This window comes from Brugia malayi (genome assembly GCF_000002995.4).
Source record: "Brugia malayi strain FR3 genome assembly, contig: Bm_v4_ChrX_scaffold_001, whole genome shotgun sequence".
NCBI lineage: Eukaryota > Metazoa > Nematoda > Chromadorea > Rhabditida > Onchocercidae > Brugia > Brugia malayi.
The window spans coordinates 14,219,163-14,238,870 of record NW_025062479.1 but is presented as its reverse complement, the minus strand read 5'-3'; the positions used below and the strand labels follow the sequence as shown (position 1 = coordinate 14,238,870).

The following is a 19,708-nucleotide window of genomic DNA, read 5'->3' as shown; positions in this document are numbered from 1 at the left end:
TTATCTCTGAAATTCCATTGCATTTTAATTTAGAAGTATTTTTCCTGAGTAATGGGAAATGCCATAAACAGCTAAAATAAATGTAAAGCCACCAAAATATTATGATATTTCATTTAAGCATCAACTGAATGCTGTTCGTACTTCTTCGAATTTGCTAACTTCAACAATTTTTACCATTTCTTCTTTCTCACCACCAACCGCAAGGACGCTTCCAGAATCCGGTGAAAAACGACATATATGCAAGCTTCCAAGGTTAACATTATGTTCTGTAACAAATTCCAAATCACACATACTTTCCTCCAAGCGCCAAATTTTTAACAGCTGAAAACCAAAAAATTATTTTATTACATAAATAAATATATATAATTTGATAAGAGCTAAAAAAATTGAGGAAAATGATATACAATTTCTGAAATATCATATGAAAAAAAAAAAAAAAAAAAAAAAAAACTGTATTAAAACTTTACATAAATCTAATATAAACCTACATTTCGGATAAAGTAAGCCAATCTTCATTGGGAGGACTAAACTCATTTCCCATTTATGAGCGCATCAAAACAAAAAAATTTCCACCGCTGTGTAAAACTGCTGACAACTTATCAAAAGAAAAAAGAAATTACCCCATCCTCACCACATGTTGATAACAAGCCTTTGGTGTAACAACTTTGCACAACGCTACGAGCACCTCCTTCATGCACTTTTTTCGATATAACAGGTTTATTTTTACGTGTATCCATGTAATAGAAATGACCTAAAATAAAGGGAAATTTTAACCATACGTGCAACGGGAAAAAGTCTTATCACCCTACATTTTATTAATTCAACGTGACTTGATAACGTTCTTCTTACAGAAGCAAAATCAGGAAAATACGATAGCTTTATTAACTCTACAATATGCATAACTAATAAGTAGATACAATAAACAAAATCGTATGATAGCTACATATGAGGGCTATTACTTATTCAGCTACTTCATTACCAAAAACGTAACACATCTCTTAAACAGATAGTTCCTACATGAATATATATATATATATATATATATATATATATATATATATATATATATATATGTAAATAAGCAAAATCAGATTTGTAAAATCTAAGAATAATTCGTAGATAAAATTAACCGCTGTCAGTGACGACAAAGAAATAAAATGGAGAGAAATGATTCCATGTAAGTCGTTCCACTTCACCACTTACTTCCCACTGCCTCGATAAATTGTTAAATTCCCTACAATCTGTTAATCCAACTTGACTTGATAACGTTCCTGTTAACAGAATAGATGATTCAACTGGATGCCATTCCACAGCTTGCACCTTAAAATCTCATGATTATAGACAATCAGAAGCGCAAGTAACATTGATTATATCAGCAAGTCTCGAAGGAGAGATCTCCATTTCATGCAAATATATATATATATATAAATGCTTAATTCGCTCAAAAATAAGTAAAAAATTCACGAAAACAAAAAATTAATACGTTGAATTACCATTCCACCGAAATGTGTTGCAACTGTTGCAGGCTTCACTTCTTCAAGATCCCACAATATCACGGAATTATCAGCACCTCCAGATGCCAGAATATGTTCCGTTAAACGATTCCATGTTAACGAAAGTACAGCACCAGAATGTTTTTGCGCACTACCATCACGCTTTTGTTGTTTCCTAAAATATATCAGATTTAATTTTCAATATTTAATTATGTTTAGCATATGCGATATAATCTATTTGCAAAGGTTTCTAAAAAAACCATTTCGAAAGTTGAAATAAAAAAAAGAAAAAACCTCTTCGTAGCCTTTGCTTTGCCAAGAATTACTGCCGGTTCCACTGAGTTCACTAGATCCAAATCCCAAATACTTATTGATGCATCAATACTGCCAACAGCTACAAGGTTACCTTTCTTATCATCGCTTCCTGGATCAAAAGATATTGGTTCCAAACATAATGGTGGCACATCCAAAATATAATCGTGATGAACGTACCAATCGCTTTCTGCCTCATTGTATAAATACACTTCCAAAGTATATTCATTCTTAAAAAGATTCAGGAAACTGAAAGGAAACTAACAGCAATGAAATTAGGCCTTGAAATGAAATGGAATTATTTCATACTTTATAAACTTTAGCAACTGCAACAAGATTATCGTCGGGTTTAATTTCAAAATCTTCCTGATCTTCTTCATCACTATTCACATAAGTTGTTATGTGCGGGTCTTCCAGAGGTGATGCAAATGTCGTTATTCCAGCCAAAGGATTAGACCTGAATTTTTGACCAAAAGATAAAGAGAAGCGCCAAAAAGATTTTCCTTTGTTCTATAATATAAAATCGACATGAAAGTAATAGCTCTCTGGAAACTTTAAAATATGGACGCTACAATACTATATTTTATTTGAATTTCTCGCATTACTTTGATTTTAATCAGCGGATGCACAGCTCTACTCGCAAGATGGTAATTTTAATATGCACAAGGTTTTCAAAGCACTACCTAATGAAAAACAAACTTCCAAATCCATACCTTTCGTCACCGCTTTCATCATACTGATCCAACCTATACCTATCAGTATCCATCCCTTCATCTTCTACATCGGGACTTGAACCACGAATACCTCTCTGGAAAGATACAAATATAAAAGAATATCTCTACTAAATAAACAAAAAATGAGTGAAATTAAAAATAAAAAGAAATACTCGTTGTTGAGTCTCGACAGCAGATGTACCATCCATATCGGATAATTCACTAGTTTCCGGTTCACCTTCTAAAAAGCATTCAGTTATTACTTTGAAGAAGAGTAATCAGAGTATCACACTGATGATATCATTCGGCCTGCACTCTTTCCCAGTGCTCCAACAATCATAACTAAAGAATAGAAAAGAGTAAGCTAATCCAGTAGGAATCTTTTTACTCTTGAATTCAATTGGATTTCAATGCTACAACTGAACGCTCAAAACAAAATGAAGCTATCATTGAACAATAGTTAAACATATTAAAACACAATTCATTAAACAAATCTTTTGAAGTTCCAACCTTGAATTAATGTTTTGATTTCTTCTGACGATAACTTTACCTTGTCCGGTATAGGCTTTGGTATTCCACGTTTTATCCACGTTAAATCTGCTATCAATGACATTCTTAACAACTAAAACAAAAGTGACACTAGGATAAATGAATTTTACACCTTTAATACAATACTGTAACCTTTTTCGCAATTAACCTGTTAAACCAAGATATTTCACGCAAACTTACCAAGTCCTGCTGACTCCCCCTCTCTATTACTATCTTTCCTTACCCATCGTAAACACCTTTGAAACTATCCAATTCCTCGCAGAATAAAAATCACAAATCAAATAGTATGTGGAAATTCGTTTCAAGAATAAATAACGAGTAAATTGTTGAAGCACAAAATCATACAAATGTTTGATGGTAGTGAAAATTGTTTTGAATACAAATGTCACTTTCGGGTTTGTGATTCCATCAGATATGACTAATTTAGTCTTTGGTCTCACACTGATATCACTTCATTCTATCAATGCTCTATCAGTACGACTTTATCTTCTATCATTTCTCAAAATCACATAAGAAAATTAAGTAATCAATGTCACAGCAAAATGAAAGGGTAAATTTTTTTCCCATAATATCTCGTGCAAATCATTAAAATATATATCATAGTGAGTTACTAACAGTAATAAGAGAAAAAGAGAGGAAAAGAATTTGAAGAGAGAAAAAAAGAAATAAGCTAAAGCGTAATTTGCATAATTAATTACATAATAAGTTTCATTTATATGTTTAAATGTTATCTCATCAGAAAACAAATATAACTGGCTGAACAATTATATTTTATTTCATTGCATTAATTGCAGGTGTTTTTTTTTTTTTTTAATGCAAATATTATTAAATTTATTTCATAACAGTTTGTTTATTTATGAACATAAAATACATCCTCTTTTTTTTTTTTTGAAAATATTTTTCTTTTTTTAATATTCAGAAAGAAATACATTTTAAAAATTTTCATTAGAAAAATCAAAATTTATGATTGGTACATGAATACATTCAATTCTTTCTTTTTTTTCTTTTTCATCATGTTGTTCAATTATTTTTCTTTCTTTTCGAGCTAAAAATAATGAATGAATAAATGAAGATAATAAAATAGTCGAATGTAATGAATTAAATTTTTCCTTTTAAATATCTAGACCAATTATTCATTAAAGTATTTGATGAAGTTCATTTGATGAAAATTGATAAAGTTCTTAAACTAAAACTTCTTAATCGCTATACTTTTCCTTTTCTAAAGCAGTAATTTCGCTATTCTAGTATTTTGTAAAATAACTTTTTATTTTCATTCTAATATTCTAGAATTTCAGAAGTGAAATTCTTGCTATTTAAGCTATTCTGATAGTTTCGCCATTTCAAAATTATCAAAAATATAAAATTTCCCTTTCAGATAATTAAGTAATCATGTCAAATTTTCAAAGAAGAAAAGACGTAAAAACAAAGTGTAGAGGAAGAAATCCGAACTGACTGTTGTGATCTGGCATAACTTCCAGCATCCGGTAAATTCGATAAGCGAATGATCTCCTAGATAACATAACCAATAATTAGCAATTGAAGCAAACCTTTAGTATATTCAATCAAAAAAAAAAAAAAAAAAAAAAAGAACTGATCACAGATAGCTGATGGGAAATAATGAATGAATGAATTTCAAATATTATCTTAGTGCTATGCAAATTGCTTTAGATCATTTATAATTGGTTGATTTCTTCTTTTTTTAAAGATGGAATAAAATTTGAACTGCATGTAATATTGTTTATTTTTTTCAAATATTATCATAATGCATATGTAAACTGTTTTATATCATCTACGATTGGTTGATATTTTTTTAAAAAAAAAAAAAAAAAAATGGAATGAAATAGAAAAATGAAATGAAGCGAGAAAGAAATTTACATATAGCTTTTTTTTTTTTTCTTATATTTGTCCAATTCAATTCAATCTGAAAATAACAAATGATACAATCAAGTTCATTTAGTATACACAAATTTCTATTCATCAATACTCTTAGCAACTTGTGAGTTATATTAAATTTTTATTTTCATTTATTTAAAGTGGGAATTGATGACATTATTCAAACAGCTTTAAACATTTCAGAGCTTATTAATTTTTACTTTCAATCACATTGCATTTCAATATTTTTATTAGATATTTTAATAATAAATCATCATATATATCAGTAATATAATATAAAACAAATATTTCTTCTCTTTTTCTTTTTTTTTTTTTTTTTTTTTTTTAAATGTAATTTAATCAGAGGAAAAAATTTTTCGTTACTTTTACAGATTAAGAAAGTTTTAATTAATTTTTAGGCTGATAAGATGGTTGATAATCAGCGCATAAAAAATTAATTGAAAAGAATTGAAATGAATGAACTAAAAAGATAACTAATAAAAGTGTAAAGCTCTAATACTCAATTTAGTTTCTTAACTTAACAAATCAAGTTTTAAAGTTCTTCGAAATCAGACTTAGCTGCTCTTTTGTTTCATATATTCTATTCGATGATTCCATTAAATCGATTTTTATTGAAATTACTAATGATTACGGCATATATTATTATTATCTATAAAACAATTAAAATATCTTTTATCTGACTTTTCTAGGTCATCAATATCTTGAAGGCATGTTTTAATAATACATTCAAAAGAATGTTCCGGTATAAACTAGATAAATTACAAATATAAATTTAAAAAACTACTCTAAAATTTGAACTAAAATCATAAGCTACATTCTGATATTATTCATGTTAATATTTTCCTTTGCTTCTCTTTATTTCACTATGAAACTGCTACTTTGGATTCAAAAAAAGAAAAAAGATAAATTTGAAATATTATAATTAGTAATTTTGAAATTCTGATTAAAAAAATACTTCAATTTTATTTTTAATTTTTTTACGATATGTTCTATGTTATATTATTTATATTGCAATAAAAAATAGTGGTAATACAAATAATATTATTGAATGATTTTTACTAAAATGTAGAAGCATGATAAATATTTATTATAAAAAATATATAACATCGATTTCTAATTAAATAGGAGCTGTTTAATTAATTAATGAACTTTAGAAATTAATATTGTTAGGTTTTTTTTTTTTTGTCATTATTATTCAAGAAAAAAAGATGTAATTTGTTGGTTATGTCGAGAAAAGAATACAATTTTAGTAGCAAAAAAAAAAAAAAAAATTTGAAATAGTCTTTTTATTGGATTAAGCAAATTATCCAAATGCCTAAATTTTCACTTAACAAAATGTTGTCTGAAAGTTTTTTTTTAACAAAAAAAAAGTTAAAACTGCTTCCATAACAAAAAAATTTGAGCAAATAGTATTACTTTTCATTTAATATCTTTTGAAGGTATTGTTTTGCTTATAAGTATTATAAGTATTAAGTGATAAGTTGAGGAAAAAAAAAAAACTTTTTTAAAGGTTTTTTTTTCAATGAAACAAGTTTCCAAAAGTACTCTCTATAACAATTCTTCAAATTAAAATTCATTTTTTCTTCTTGAAAAAAAATTTTTTTAATTTATATCCTATTATTTGTGAAAATGAAGAACAAGAAAAGAAATTCGTGCATGTGAATCCTTGGATGTATTACATACTTCCGTTTTCATACTGATAGCATTCCTGACAAACTGGACTGGACTAGTTCTATAAATTTTTTTTCTTTTAGAAATCTTTGAATGTATTTTGCTTACTGAAGCTGAAAATTGTTACTTATATTTTGTCGCACAATAATTGCAAAATTCCTTTGCTATCTCAAACAAAATCCTAAAATATTTTACCTATTTTGTTTACTTCTGTTTTCTTTGTTTACTTCTGCATTTTCTGCAATTGTGGTAATAATAATTACAATAATATTTCCAATATTGCATAGAAGTGTTCATTTTCTTTTTTCCTTTCAAATAATAACAATGCTAACAATAATAAATATCATTAAATTTCAAAATTCAACTGTAATTAATTTATGAAAGTGAAGTTTTGCATCACAGAAATATGAAATTTTTTTTTTTTTCAAATCTGTTCTATTAATGTGTTACCCAATTTAAATGCTTTTTACTTTTAACACTTTGATCTGTCGAAAAGTTTGCATTTTTTCTTCATTTTTTAAACATTCTTGATCAAAATTTACAATTAGTTTTTGCCCAATATCAATTGTATTTTTTTCTTTTCATCATTATATTTTTGCAGTGACATATTTTGTGAAATATTCAAGAAATAGACTATTCCTTTTTTAATTAATACTTCCTCGATTTAAATATTAGATTATTTCAATACAATTTACAGTTTCTATGCTAACAATATTAGAATATATTATTTACCTGAGAAAAAGAAAAAATGTAAGTTGAGTCCGAAAAAATATAATTTAATTTTAATTCTATAGTTTTTAATTTAATTTTAGTTTTTTATTTATTAAAGCAAAAGGGAAAAAGAAATTGCATGAATGATATTTTGTCATTTCTTAAAATAATATAAGCTGAAATAATTCTTTTTTTTCAGAAAATTATATCAATTTTAAACGAACTGTTTCTTTTTTAGCAATACAATCCAAATTTTTCAAGTGATATGAATAACAACCAACAATGGCTTTTTATTGTTGTTATGATTGTTGCTAATAATGTTAAAACACAACCATTTATTGGAGGTCAAGCAATTTTGAAATTTTTATTTTATTACAATTGAAAAGACTGACTAAGTGGCAAAATTTAGAGGATGTGCATACGGTATATCAATAATAATAAAAACTGTTTAGTAGCATTCTTCTTTCCCTATCTCTCTTTTTCTCTTTACTTATATTTTATAATTTAAGGAAAATCTCAAATTACAAATTTATCACACTTCATTTAAATTAAAAATTAAAATATTTTCTTTAATTAAAAATATTTTTTCTTTATAGCATGGAATAATCCATACCTTACAACATTAAAATCAACAACATTATCCGAAAAAAAGCCATCAAATTGCTGTCATACAACATCAATTCAAAATGTTTGCTAATTTTTCTACTTTCTTCTTGTGTTACTTTATAATTTTACAAAATTAATTTTTGATTTCATTTTTTAATTTTTCAATAAATTATTTTATAGATTAAAACACATCAATTACGTTTATTATCTATATTACACCTAACAACACACCCGCAATTGCAACAACATTCCTATATTGAAAAACCAACAGTAAAAAAGGTATAATCAATTGCATTGACAAACATTTAAATCGAATAAATTCAATTCAGTAAATTCAATATAATTAAATTTGAATCAATCATTTTCTTAGATAATGTTTAGCAAAAATAATTTTTTTTTTCCTTTCTTATTAAATTGTAAATTTTTTCATAGTAAATGAAGCTAAAATATTATTGGATAAAAGTTATTTAAAATTTAATAATTTCTATCTTTTAAGATTAGTTATTCGAAAATTTTTTTGAATGAACTAAAATATCACATTAAGAATATATATTGAACATTCTATTCTATTATATTTGTCTATCATTGTATATTAATATTTATTACAAAAAAAAATTCTAATTTTAATTTATAATAACTCTTCATTTTAATATAATTTAAATTTGAGTTTATTGCTGAAGTGACACAGCATACGACACGTTACAATAATCCAAGTGAAAGTTATGATAAAGTTTTATCCCTAATGCAACAATACTTCATTCAAAAGGATCCGAAACATCGGCCTTACGTTAGTGTCCTCATTTTTTAAAATTTATTTTAATTAGTTATACATAAGTTATGCAAAATTGAAAGAAAAACTAAACAGAACTTTTAATTTTTCAATTAGCAAACTTTAAAAAATCAATTATTTTATGGATTATAAATGATTTACGAACAAATATTTTACAAAATTTGTTATGAATTAGTTGTAAAATAAAAAAAAGAAAACAGTAAAAAAGTAATTAACTGCGACAAATGCAAAGATTATAAATAAACTGTAAGAAGTTTTGTGGAAGAAATTAAATAATTAAAAGAATTTTATAGAAAGATACAGTCAATTTCAGTTATTACAATCAATTTAAACATTATTAATTTTGTAACTTTTGTAAATGTAAATTAATGACCATTTTCAGGTCTTATTTTCTAATTTAAGAAAAAATCTTAAACGAATAAATAAAGTTCAAATTAATGGTTTACGAAATTTGCTAGGTATTCTTGATAAGATAAATGTGTGATAATTTAGGATGGTACTTTGATACGTCCATCAGTTAATCCATATATGCGTAATGAAATACGACCAAATGTACGAATTGCTGGTCTTCTTTTCGAGAATGATATTGCCTTAATTTTGTCACAAACGAAATTGTTAACATCAATGAAGCAATATCGTAAAAAACGAAAAATAATCGCTGATCCAAGTTATCACTGGAAAAGTTCATTAATTGCATATCGTTTCGGTGATAGCGACAGTTCGTTTATTTTACCACGTCCTAATTTATCTAACAATTTGTTATTAATAAAATATATTGATAGTTTGTTATGAACTATCAGTAACAAAGTATAACAGTAAATAAATCAGTAAGTAAGTAAGTCACAAAGTATAATGATAATTCGTTATTCGTTATCAATAACAAAGTATAATGACAGTCCGGTATTCTTTATTACTAATAACGGTTCGCTATTCTTTATCACTAGTAAAGCATAATTCGGTGATAATGATGGGATATAATAGGTATATACATATATATAATAGGCTAAGAAGATATAATGGTAGTTCGCTATTCTTTATCAGTAGGAAGGTATAATGATTGTTATCAATAAAATATATTGATAGTTTTTCTTTACTACTAATAAAGTATGATGATAATTTGCCATCTTATTATATCCTAATTTATCTATCAAATTATTATCAATAAAACATTTAAAAAAAAGTTATTTTCAACTTTTTAAAGTATAGTTCTGTTTTTTTTTTATTTTTTAATTAATAATAATTAATGTTAAATATGCAAATCGATTGTCAACTATCTGTTAGTTTTTTTTTTCCTTTTTTTAAAATTTTAGCAAACTGGCAAGATTACATTCGTAAAACACTTCATTATTGGGAGCAAGAAACTTGCTTACGTTTTGCGGAAAATAAACCAGATGATGATTATTTAATTTTTATCATTGGAAGCGGGTAAGTTAATTTTTTTTTGAATTTCAAAAATTCTTGAATAATTACTATGTCTTATTTTTATATTAATTTATCAAGCGCACAAAAGATTAATTATGTTTAATAACTGAGTATAAAACAATTACTTATAGCATGCACTATTACAGATAAATAATATAATGATAAAAGCAAAAAATTTATCATTGGAAATTTATTAATTCTGTATTAATTAAGCTAAAGTAAACAATTTAAAAATTTTAACTTAATCATTAAGCAAATTTGACAGGATTAATTTGTTGTGTGGTACTACCAATCTTTTTAAATTGATTCTTAATAAGCAAAAATTTTTGATATTTATTTGTCTAATAAATATGCAATAACTTTCATCACATTATCATTAAAAAAGTTTTATTTTAATTTGCAAAAAAAAAAAAAAAAAAGATTAATTTTTTTTCATTTTAAAAACAAATGATAAAATTGGAAAAAAAAATTATTTACTTCAATTTAAAAATTTCAATTATTTCGTGCTCTCATATTTCAGCTGTTATTCCAATGTTGGAAGATTAGGCGGCAGTCAAACAATATCCATTGGTTATGGTTGTGAAACTGTTAATCTTTCAAAATATATTTCTAACTTTTTAAAAAAAATTTTTTCTTTTTCTTTTATTTTTTCGTTTTTCTTTAAAATAATTGTTCAACAAAATTTTAATCGAATTTCACTTTTAATTATTGAACAGAAATTAACAGTAAAATTTCTTCTTTATTTATTGAACAAGATTTCAATAAAATTTCTACTTTTAATTATTGAGTAAAATTTTAATAAAATTTTTTTCTTTTCTTTTCTTTTTTGAAGCTTGGAATTATTTCACATGAACTTGGGCATGCGCTAGGATTTTGGCATGAGCAAGAGAGGTCAGACCGTGATAACTATGTTCGTATCAATTTACAAAATGTTATCAGTGGAAGTGAGGGAAATTTTGAAAAGCGTAATGTAACACAAATTATCGATTTAGGCGTTCCGTATGATCTTGGATCAGTGATGCATTATTCCACTAATGTATAATTTGTTTTATTCATTATTTTAATATACAAATTGAAATAATTTTTAGCTCAATTATTATTAGTAGTAATGAAATTGAAAATTCATCGGTTTTTTTTCAAAGTGAACTCTTAATTTTTAGAGAAAAAAATATGAAACTTTTACATTCATTAAGTTTTTGTGTGTTTTTGCATATTGTTACAAAAATACAATAAAATTATTTAGGTTTTAAGATTTAGATTTAAAATAAATTATAGCTTAAATAAATGTTTGAATTTTTACAAATTTAAGCATTTATTTAACTATATTCAATAAATAAATAAATCAAAAATTTTATTGTTTTGTTTTGGAGAAAGAAAAGATTGATTATTTATTCAAATGTTAAATTTCTTGATTTGAAGAACTGATTAATAAATATTTCAATAATTTTTCACTTTATTTATTGTGTTTTAAAATTTTTGATGCACAAAAAATTGTTTTTTTTTATTCTTTTTAAAATAATTCGATCAATAAAACATTTTTAAATTAAAACTATTAAATTTCTATTAATTTAAAATCTTTTTAGAAAAATTTTAAACAAGTACAAAAAATAAAAATTTAATCATCTAAATTATATTTATATATTTAAAATTTAGACATTTGCAAAGAGATTTATTGATTTTACGGTTGATCCAATCGATACAAAATATCGTTCAACAGTTGGCAATCGTGTTGCACCAGCATTTACTGATTTTAAACAAATTAATTTACTTTATTGTTTTGGTAGGCATTTTTATTAAAAGTTATTATTAAGAAAAAAGATTTGGTTATTATTAAACATTTAGTTATTAAAAAAATATTAAGTTACTATTAAAAAATTTCTACTAATTACCAATAATAACATTATTTGCTTTCCTAATTTTGTTACTAATTAATTTCACAAATATAATATGCCATAATTTGCTAACTCACAAAAAAACAAATGTTGGAAATGAATTAATTGTTAAAGTGGTTTTAATTTGCAAATAAGCAATGAACTTTTAAATTAGTTCAAACTGTTTTCTTTTTTTGCAGTTTTTTCTTAAAAATTTAATGAATCATATATTTTGCTCAGTAAAAGTTAAATTAAATCATTGTTTTAAAATAAAATAGAACAAAGAAAATGTTGAAATAATCTAAATCAGATAGATGCCAAATGACAAATTTAAAATGTCATCATGGTGGCTATCCGGATCCAAATAATTGCAGTATATGCAAATGTCCAGAAGGTCTTGGTGGTCATCAATGCTCTGATTTACAAAAATCTTGTGAGTAAATTTTTTTTCTTTTTTTCTGTAATTAAGTAAAAATTTCTTTTAAAACATTTCATAAAAAAAAAAATAGAAATATTTGTTTAAAAAAATTGAAAAAAAATATTAAAGGGATTTAAATGAATTTCAAAATTTCTTAGTCATATATTGCTTATGAAACAAAAAAAAAAAAAAAAACTAAGTTTGTAAGAGTATTTCATTAAATTAAGTAATTATTTCCATTACTTCATATTCATTAATTTATTAATAAAAGTCTTAGAATTTCTTGAAAAATAAAACTTTCTAAGGGAAAATTCAACTTAAAAAAAATTTACAAAATTCCTATTTCCTAATAGAGATTTAAAAGATTTTATAAATAGTTAACAAATTAAAGGAAAATTTTTGAATATTTATAAAATTTGAATAATGATAAAAGATTAAAATATTTAAGCATGTGGTTATGAACAATTGGTAAGTGACGAATGGCAAACATTAGAATATAATGGTTCATCGAACTGCTATTGGAGAATTTACTCGGTGAATTTCCAATGAATAATTAATAGAGAGAATGAAATAAATAATTTAATAATTATTTGTAAGCCCTTTTTTAAGAAATTTAATCTGAAATTCTGTCGGTATGTAGTTTTTTTTTCATCAACCGGAATGAACACTAAACAGTTTGTATTTGAATGTTGAACATTGATATTTAGTAAAATTCAATACTGTGCTGGAATTTATTAAATTTTTTTTTTTCCATTCCTAATTCTTTTTAATTTTAAGTGTTTTAAGATATTTAATAAACTAAATGAAAAAATCAACGACTAATTTTCAATAATTTATAAATATATATATATATATTTATAAAGGATCAAAAAATATTTGTATCATAGAAGTGCTCACTGACTTTTGTATTCACAATTTTTTTTATTTTTATTTAAAAATATATTCGAAATACTAAATCTATTATGTCTTTAAGATAACGCAAAATTAATTTGCTTTTCAAATTTTTGAAAAAAAATCAAATGCAACATAGTGCGATAGTAATTTTAAAAAAGATAAATTCACTTATAATAAATAATGTTCTAAAAATAAAAAATTGATAAATCTTACATTTTCTACTTGAAAATCTAAATTTTTAGCCAAATGGTCGTATTCGTTTTGAGCTGACAGAAGCACATTACAAATGTGATCCGGTTTGCGAGGAATATGTTGAAGTGAAACATAAAATAGATTTGCAAATTTCTGGGTTTCGTTCCTGTTGTTTACCGGTTACAGGTGAATTTATTTCCGAAGGTGAAATGCTAATTGTCATTTCACATGCTTCCAAAACATCACATTTCCTTCTGCGATTTATTAATGGCACGTTTTTTTTTTTTCACTCTCTCTCTTTCTTGTTTTTTGTCTTTTGTAGTATTTATTCACTTTTTTTTAAATTTGAATTACAATAAATCTATAATTGTAACAGAAAAGCCCCCCTTAATTGGAAATTATTTCATATCATGCAATAATTAACTAATAACGCTGTAATAAATTAATTTATATTTAGAATTGAAAAAATTTTCAAATCTGTTGCAATGTAATCCCAATTAATTTTGCTAAATTTCATACTTTTAAGTTACTTTTTATTTCAGAAATATTATATTATACATAAGTGAATTATGCTGCTTGAAAAAATGCTACAAAATGTTACACACAAAAAAAGAAAAATTGTATTTTATTTATTTTAGCTCAATCAACAACAATGGCAAAATCCCCGATACTTTTTAATTACTTTAGCTAAATTTATTAATTTTTATTTAACTTATTATTCATTTTAGCTCAGTCAACAATATCATCAAAATTATTGACAGCGTCACAAACAATCACATATCAAATGAAAAGTGACTTCAATCAACAATGTCAATGTGCTATGAAACGAATTACATTTATTATTTGTGAATATCGACAATTTCATAACTGCAAATATATTATAAAAAATGTTAACTGTAATCAATTTCCACTAAATTCAACTGAAATAATGCTTCATAAATATAAAATTATTCGTAAAATTCTTTAATTACTGTGAATTCTACAGTAATTTTTATGATTGTTATAAACGAAATGATAAAAAATTTTGAATATAACATCTCAGTAATGCTTAAATTTGAAGAATTTATTATTGCCTTATTACATTTCTTTAAGCTATTTTATTCAATGTAATTTAATTTGCAATTAAAAATGAATAGATTTTAATTGTATGATAAGAAGAAAAAAAAGCATATGAAAAAGAAGCGTATGATAGTTTATGGAAGAATTAATTTTAAATTAAAATATTGTTCATTATAGGAAAATGGGAAAAACATTTTTTTTTTTAAATTTAATCTTTTTTTTGAAGTTTTATTAGTAAGAAAAGAAAAATCAGCTTTTTCTCTTCAATAATCTATTATGAATATTTTAATGATTCACTCACTATCTGTCAATTATTTTTCACTGAAATTTACATCATTTACTCTCATTTATGTTTTGCAACTTAATTTTATTGCTGTGTAAATTTTTATGGAATGTATTTTATCATTTGAAGAATGCAATTGGCTAAATTTTGTTTATTTTAATTTATTTACTAATTTTCAAGAAAAAAAAAATAATTGAAATAAGCAGAGCTAAAGAACTTTTTTCATTATCTGAAAATTTAAACGTTTTATTACAAAAAAAGAATAAACAAAAAAAAAGCAGTACAAATTATTAGAAGTACTTAAATTAAAATTCAATTATTATTTCCTTGGTAGCAAAAAACGAAAAGAAATAAAAATGAGAAAATAATTTAATTTAAAAAAAAAAAAATTAATATTACGAATATTATATTAACATTGAAATTATCAACATATTACTTATTTGTGTAAGCATATCGAAATGCAGTAATAAATAAATTTAAGATAAAAATAATGTTATTAAACTTTTTTTTCTGTCTAAATAAAATTTGCATTGAAAATTATTTTAAAAAACGAAAAATAATCGCTGATCTTTTTTAAAAAACGAAAAATAACCGCTAATCTCAAAAAAAGATGAAAAATAATAGCTGTTTTATTTTATGTCTATTCTATAATTAGCCATAAAAACTATTTTATGACAATTGTATGATTAAAATTCATGAGTTGTTGAGTGTAGAATTTATAAAATCCAAAAGGCAGCACATTTGAATAGTAAATAGTATTAGGAGAAGTATTTCGTGACACACAATTAGCACTTCTCATGAATGCATTACTGTCCTAAAAAGACTATTAAATAGATGAAAAATATAATATTTTGATGTAATTGCTACTACTCATATTTATTCTTTCTAAATAATAAATGTCAAAATTTTTTAGTTCTATCATTTGTTTAAACCATTTTAATTTATTTCTTCACTTTTTTTTAGAAATATCAAATTTATGATATTACTGTTGAAACGATAATAAAGAAGAAAAAGATGTGTGAAAAAAAATTGATTAGCTAGTGTTTCAATGACAAGAAATTCCAATTGGAAAGAAATGTCATCATTTTTAAAATGTAATAGAAAATATTTGAATATTGATTTAATGATAGTTAAAAGATATGTGCAAGAGTAACAGATAAGTAATAGTAATTGATGCATAAAATGATATAATATCTTTATTTGCATTTAAAATTTTTTAAATTTTTAAAAAATTAGATTTAATTAAATTTTATTGCTTTTTTTTTACCGAACAGATATATTGAACTTATAACTAACTATCTGATAGCATTACAAAATATAACGATTTTTTTTTTCTTAATTAAAAAAAAATTCTAGATCTTTTTCTAAAATACTAAAAAACTTAAAAAAATTTAACATTTTATTATTTCAGGAAATTTTGCATGAAAACTTAATTCGATTAATTCTGTTCTATTCAATGCTAATATTTGTGATATTATCAATAACAGAAGCATATTTTTCCAAATTATCACAATCAAATCATTTATGTCATAATCATTCACGAGCGCTATTTTATCGTTTACCAGTAGTGCCATCTCCATTGATCATCTGTTTATCATCTTTACAACCTTATCCACCACCAAAATTATCACTTCATCGTCCATTATTACGTTCATTTCAACGTTCAACAATTTTACATCCACTTTTATCACGTTGTCCAACATTTTGTCCATCCTTTTGGCCATTGTGTCCAACGATAAATTCTTGTCCACTCAAACGTCCATTACTTTCATCTTCCTCTCCCGGTCCATCAGAAACTTTACCACCTCAATATTACGATGATAAAAAAAATAAAAATTCAAGCACTTCTAAATTTACCTCCTATTTAAATGATTTCTCGGAAAATTCTAAAAATCATTTATCTGATAATGGTGCTTATTTAATAAATGATATTAATAAAGGAAAAAATATCACCAATGAAACATATCATATTTATTCATTGGCAACTTTAAATAATACAACAAATTCAAAAAAAAAAACTAATTTATTATCATTCAATCATTCATCTGATATTTATTTATCAAGTATATTACCAATACAACAACTATCACAAATTACAACTGATAATGCAAATGATAATAAACTTATTGACAATACAACAAAAAGCGTTCAAAAAACAAGCGCTAAATATTTGTTAAAAAATAACTGTTCATCAAATGATAATGATAATAACTGTATTAGTGACAATTTTACAATGCCACCAGAGGTATCATTAAATTATTCCTTTTTTCTTTTTCATTCTTTCTTCTTTTTTAATTTATCCGTTTTTGGAACTAATGAAATAAATATTAAATGTTATTTATTAAATTTAAAAGTTTTTTCAATTTAATTTAAAGAAACACAAAATCTTTATATTTTATTGGAGGGAAAATTTTTTTTACAGAATGACTGCTGCACAAACTGTTCAATTCCATGCCATTTTCGATATATACAAAGGACATCACTCACTACAGATCAACTTCAGGAAGTGGACCCAATATGTAATAATGAATTATTACGACAGATAATTGCTGAAGTTAATCTTTTTTTTTTTTATTTTTTATAAAAAACGATTTCAAAATAAAAATAAATCATATTTAAAATAACTGCACTTCTGAAGTAGCTTTTAATAGATAAAACATTTTTAAAAAATGAAATGAAAAAACATATACAGAATTCTTGAGCTAAGACTTATTCCGGAAGAATTAATGCAGCTTGGTTATAAATATTTAAGTTTCAAATAAAGCAACTCTAAAAATCTTCAAGAGAATGAAATTTTCGAGTAAAAAGTCCCATCTATTCGAGTTAAAAAGAAAAAAACTCACAAGTAAAAAGTTTAATTTTATTTATGAAAAAATAACTTGCAGCAAATGGATGATGATATTAACAAATCTAAAATTCGAATAGAACGAATAGCACGATGGTTTCTTGGTGGATTATTTGGAGTAATCTGTGGAAATGATAATTTTGCATATATAATTCAGACAAAAGATTTTTGTCAACATCAGAAAGGAAATGTTACTTGTTATGCTTTTCGATTATTAATAGATTATAATAAAATTAACATTCCGTAAAGAGATTAAAAAAAAAAAAAAAAACTCCTGTATTATGCTTATAAATTTTCTTTTTATTGCATGAAAATATATGTTTAACTAAATGACATTATTCATTCATAATAATTTCAAACAGCATTTAAAATTCAAATTAAAATTGAGATAAAGATTCATATGCCTTTGAATGCACAATTTGTATACACAAATCATTGCAAGATTGGACGAAAAATGCTTCAAGCAGTAGAAAAAGTAATTCAGGCAATGAACAAAATAGATATATAAAAAGTATACAAGGGAGAGAGAGAGGCGGAGAGAGACAGATAAAATGTAATCTTCCAACCTTTCTTTTATTTAACAAGAAGAAGACAATGACCCTAAGAAAAAAAAAAAAAAAAAAAAAAAAAAAAACAGACCACACAACAGCAGTTACATATAGCTATGTATAATAAATGATTAAATTTGCTTTAAATGATCGATTAAATTTGCTAGTATTGAAATTGAAATATTGAAAAATGTTTAAAACTACACATTTAATGACCCGTTCTTTGCACTTGCCAATCCTGCAAAAATTACAATAAAACATTTGTAATATGTGAATAATCAATTATTTATTTCTCTTATTTATATTAGCCAAGAAAATTAAGCAGATTCATTATTACCACTGAAGCTAACAGTCATTAGCAACAATCATGGCTTAATATTGTTTCATTTTACCAACAACAAATTTCCATGTAACATTTAATCTATTGAATTTTTTCAATCAGAATTCAAAATAATTGACAACTTTTAAGAAAACACCATAAACTAAAATATGAATTATTCATTTCGTATTTTATTTTAGTAAAAAATGTAATACCTGTTGACAGAGAGGACAACGATTATTCTGCTTCACCCATAAAGCCATACAGCAATTATGAAAAGAATGATTACATTCACCCCATACTACCACACAATCATCTTGCTTATTTTCTGACTGACACCGTAAACAAATATCTGAAAATTTCAGTGAAAAAACTAGCTTATATATATATAATTCACTCATTATTAATGAATTACAAGAGTTTCACCCAATTATTATTAAAAAAAAAATTATATGGCTGAATTTAATTAACTTACCCATTAGTTGTACACGACATATCGCACAGATGTCACATTCCACATCCCATGACCATGTTGCTAATGCAGTCCATTTTTTGAGTACAAATGGACGCTGATCACTCAATGTTGTATCTTTTGATTTTTCCATATTATCTAAAGAAATTATTTATGCAATAAATTAATGAATTCGAAAAAGAAATACAAAAGTAATATCAACAATAAGTTAGCAAATCTTTTCTACACCATGTAAATAGCTATTTTATGACACTCTATATTTTTGTGAAATAAAAATTTTCCCTCTTGTTTTATTAAATTTACATTAATAATAATAATTATCAATTTTTTTCTTTTACATTAATTGCCCAAAACATTATTCAAAGAAAATTTGGAACCTGTAATGAACACTGTTCACTCAGTGCTGCATTTTTTATTAACATCTTGCTTATTGTATTATTAATTATATTTTATTATATTAATTATACTGTACACCAATTATTATATTATTAATTATTGTATATTAGTTTATTATATTATTAAATCATTACTTATTATGTCATTAATTATATTGTCATTACTATGTCATTAATTAACTAATTATATTAGTTATTACATTATTAATTAATAAACATCTTACTTATTTTCCAACTGAACATTATAGACAA

The 19,708-nt window shown here is 24.2% G+C and overlaps 4 protein-coding genes across 4 annotated transcripts; 1 reads left to right on the top strand and 3 right to left on the bottom strand.

Annotated features, from left to right (window-relative positions):
- Nucleotides 1-120: 120 nt before the first annotated feature.
- Bm4703 (Uncharacterized protein) lies at nt 121-3,131 on the bottom strand (the record flags this gene model as incomplete). The annotated part of the gene is made up of 9 exons (XM_043074827.1): nt 121-321; nt 621-751; nt 1,131-1,320; nt 1,494-1,668; nt 1,788-2,035; nt 2,115-2,262; nt 2,519-2,613; nt 2,692-2,759; nt 3,029-3,131. 9 exons carry the CDS (start codon nt 3,129-3,131, stop codon nt 121-123), a joined length of 1,359 nt encoding a protein of 452 aa, XP_042930761.1.
- A 4,476-nt stretch (nt 3,132-7,607) lies between these two features.
- Bma-nas-33 (Uncharacterized protein) lies at nt 7,608-14,502 on the top strand (the record flags this gene model as incomplete). The annotated part of the gene is made up of 13 exons (XM_043074826.1): nt 7,608-7,686; nt 7,939-8,030; nt 8,129-8,227; nt 8,616-8,735; nt 9,231-9,456; nt 10,049-10,163; nt 10,681-10,747; nt 10,993-11,196; nt 11,814-11,940; nt 12,342-12,464; nt 12,898-12,983; nt 13,586-13,721; nt 14,264-14,502. 13 exons carry the CDS (start codon nt 7,608-7,610, stop codon nt 14,500-14,502), a joined length of 1,713 nt encoding a protein of 570 aa, XP_042930760.1.
- A 2,031-nt stretch (nt 14,503-16,533) lies between these two features.
- On the bottom strand, nt 16,534-17,357 carry Bm18001 (Uncharacterized protein; the record flags this gene model as incomplete). Its single annotated transcript, XM_043074825.1, has 2 exons — nt 16,534-16,682; nt 17,318-17,357. 2 exons carry the CDS (start codon nt 17,355-17,357, stop codon nt 16,534-16,536), a joined length of 189 nt encoding a protein of 62 aa, XP_042930759.1.
- A 1,121-nt stretch (nt 17,358-18,478) lies between these two features.
- Bma-rbx-2 (RING finger protein, putative) lies at nt 18,479-19,194 on the bottom strand (the record flags this gene model as incomplete). Its single annotated transcript, XM_001894546.1, has 3 exons — nt 18,479-18,508; nt 18,805-18,941; nt 19,065-19,194. The coding sequence occupies 3 exons, from the start codon at nt 19,192-19,194 to the stop codon at nt 18,479-18,481; spliced, it is 297 nt and encodes a 98-aa protein (XP_001894581.1).
- Nucleotides 19,195-19,708: the final 514 nt, after the last annotated feature.